The sequence below is a fragment of the Anneissia japonica genome, unplaced genomic scaffold (assembly GCF_011630105.1).
Source record: "Anneissia japonica isolate Jap-2015-1 unplaced genomic scaffold, ASM1163010v1 scaffold180990_len1583_cov145, whole genome shotgun sequence".
Classification (NCBI taxonomy): Eukaryota; Metazoa; Echinodermata; class Crinoidea; order Comatulida; family Comatulidae; genus Anneissia; species Anneissia japonica.
This window is the reverse complement of record NW_022701444.1, coordinates 1-1,187: the sequence shown is the minus strand read 5'-3', so window position 1 is coordinate 1,187 and position 1,187 is coordinate 1. Positions and strand designations below refer to the sequence as shown.

Sequence of the window (1,187 nt, the reverse complement as noted above, 5' to 3'; positions counted from 1 at the left end):
CGATGATGTGGGCTATTGTCCACCTGAGTTGTCTTGTTTTGTAGTGGCCGCACTGCTAGTTCATGGTACGGAAAGCCATTGTGATGATAAACTGTCGCATGATATTAATTAAGTAAATAGACATTGCACCACACAGCCCGGCTAAAGTTCATCATGATAATGGTCATGGTACTAGTATATAGTAGGCAAGGCAAGGCTCGAAAATCTGTCTAGGGTCGCAAAACGTCTATTTTCTTGGTTTATTTGCTGTGAAGATTAGACGATCTATTCATTGGTAGGTGTAAGGTATTTTTCTTTAAATTTAGGCAGTAAGCCAAATATACATCATTTCAATCGTTTCTTATGATCTTTTATCATGGCACACCGTACATAGCAGATTCGTGGAGTTAAAAAATAACTCAAACGGGCTGAATCGTGCCAAAGTCAACAATAAGAAACAATCGATGATAGTCAACTGGATTGGGGATAGGTCGATGCAGTTCCTGCTTTCGGGAGAGTTTTTCAAAGCCCAGTGATTATTTTGTCACAGGTTTTTACATCCAGAACATAAAATCATAACATCGCCGCGCCAATGCATTATGAAATGTCGAGGGAAGACCCCAACGTTGGGCGGAACCAAAGGGAGCCGCCCTTACACGGTGAGCATTTCATGGTTCATGGGGTAAAGGCACGATGTTGGAGCATTCCAGTTTTTGAAGGACTTACACAGAGGTATTAATATCGTCGAAGTGTTCTCTGATACCTCTTAAGTCAGAAAACCCAACTTTTATACCCGTTTTTCAAATCATGTAGGCCTACAATCGATGAAAGACGGTTCACAACTCATACCGCTGCTCGTCAATCATTAACCCACCTTTCGCATATAAAACAAAAATTAACAGGCTTTTTGTTTCGTTCAGGCCCATAGAACCATTTTCGACAATGGACGTGGTACTGGATCTATGCGATAATTACGTATTGACGCCATACGTGTACCCAGAATCATGGAAAGAGGATGACATAGTGCGTCAATTCATCTCACTGTTTTTCATTACTGACATCGGAGGGACGCTCGTTTACCTGATTCCAGCCACCTTCAGCTACTTCTTCATATTTGATCATAAACTTAAGCAGCATCCATTGTTTTTAAAGGTAAGGCAAGTGAAAACTGTGTATACGATAATCGATCGTTGATTTATAATGCATCA

At 40.8% G+C, this 1,187-nt stretch overlaps 1 protein-coding gene across 1 annotated transcript; it reads left to right on the top strand.

Moving 5' to 3' along the window:
• The first annotated feature begins 298 nt into the window (after positions 1–298).
• LOC117103551 (lathosterol oxidase-like) lies at positions 299–1,173 on the top strand. Its single transcript, XM_033244124.1, has 2 exons — positions 299–711; positions 900–1,173. Exons 1-2 carry the CDS (start codon positions 572–574, stop codon positions 1,171–1,173), a joined length of 414 nt encoding a protein of 137 aa, XP_033100015.1. The 5' UTR covers positions 299–571.
• Positions 1,174–1,187: the final 14 nt, after the last annotated feature.

Excerpts from the sequence above, each read along its gene's own strand:
- LOC117103551 (XM_033244124.1), top strand. The coding sequence starts at position 572 with ATGCATTATGAAATGTCGAGGGAAGACCCCAACGTTGGGCGGAACCAA. Across the intron at positions 712-899 it reads TTTGAAGGACTTACACAGAG|GCCCATAGAACCATTTTCGA; the intron begins GTATTAATATCG and ends TGTTTCGTTCAG.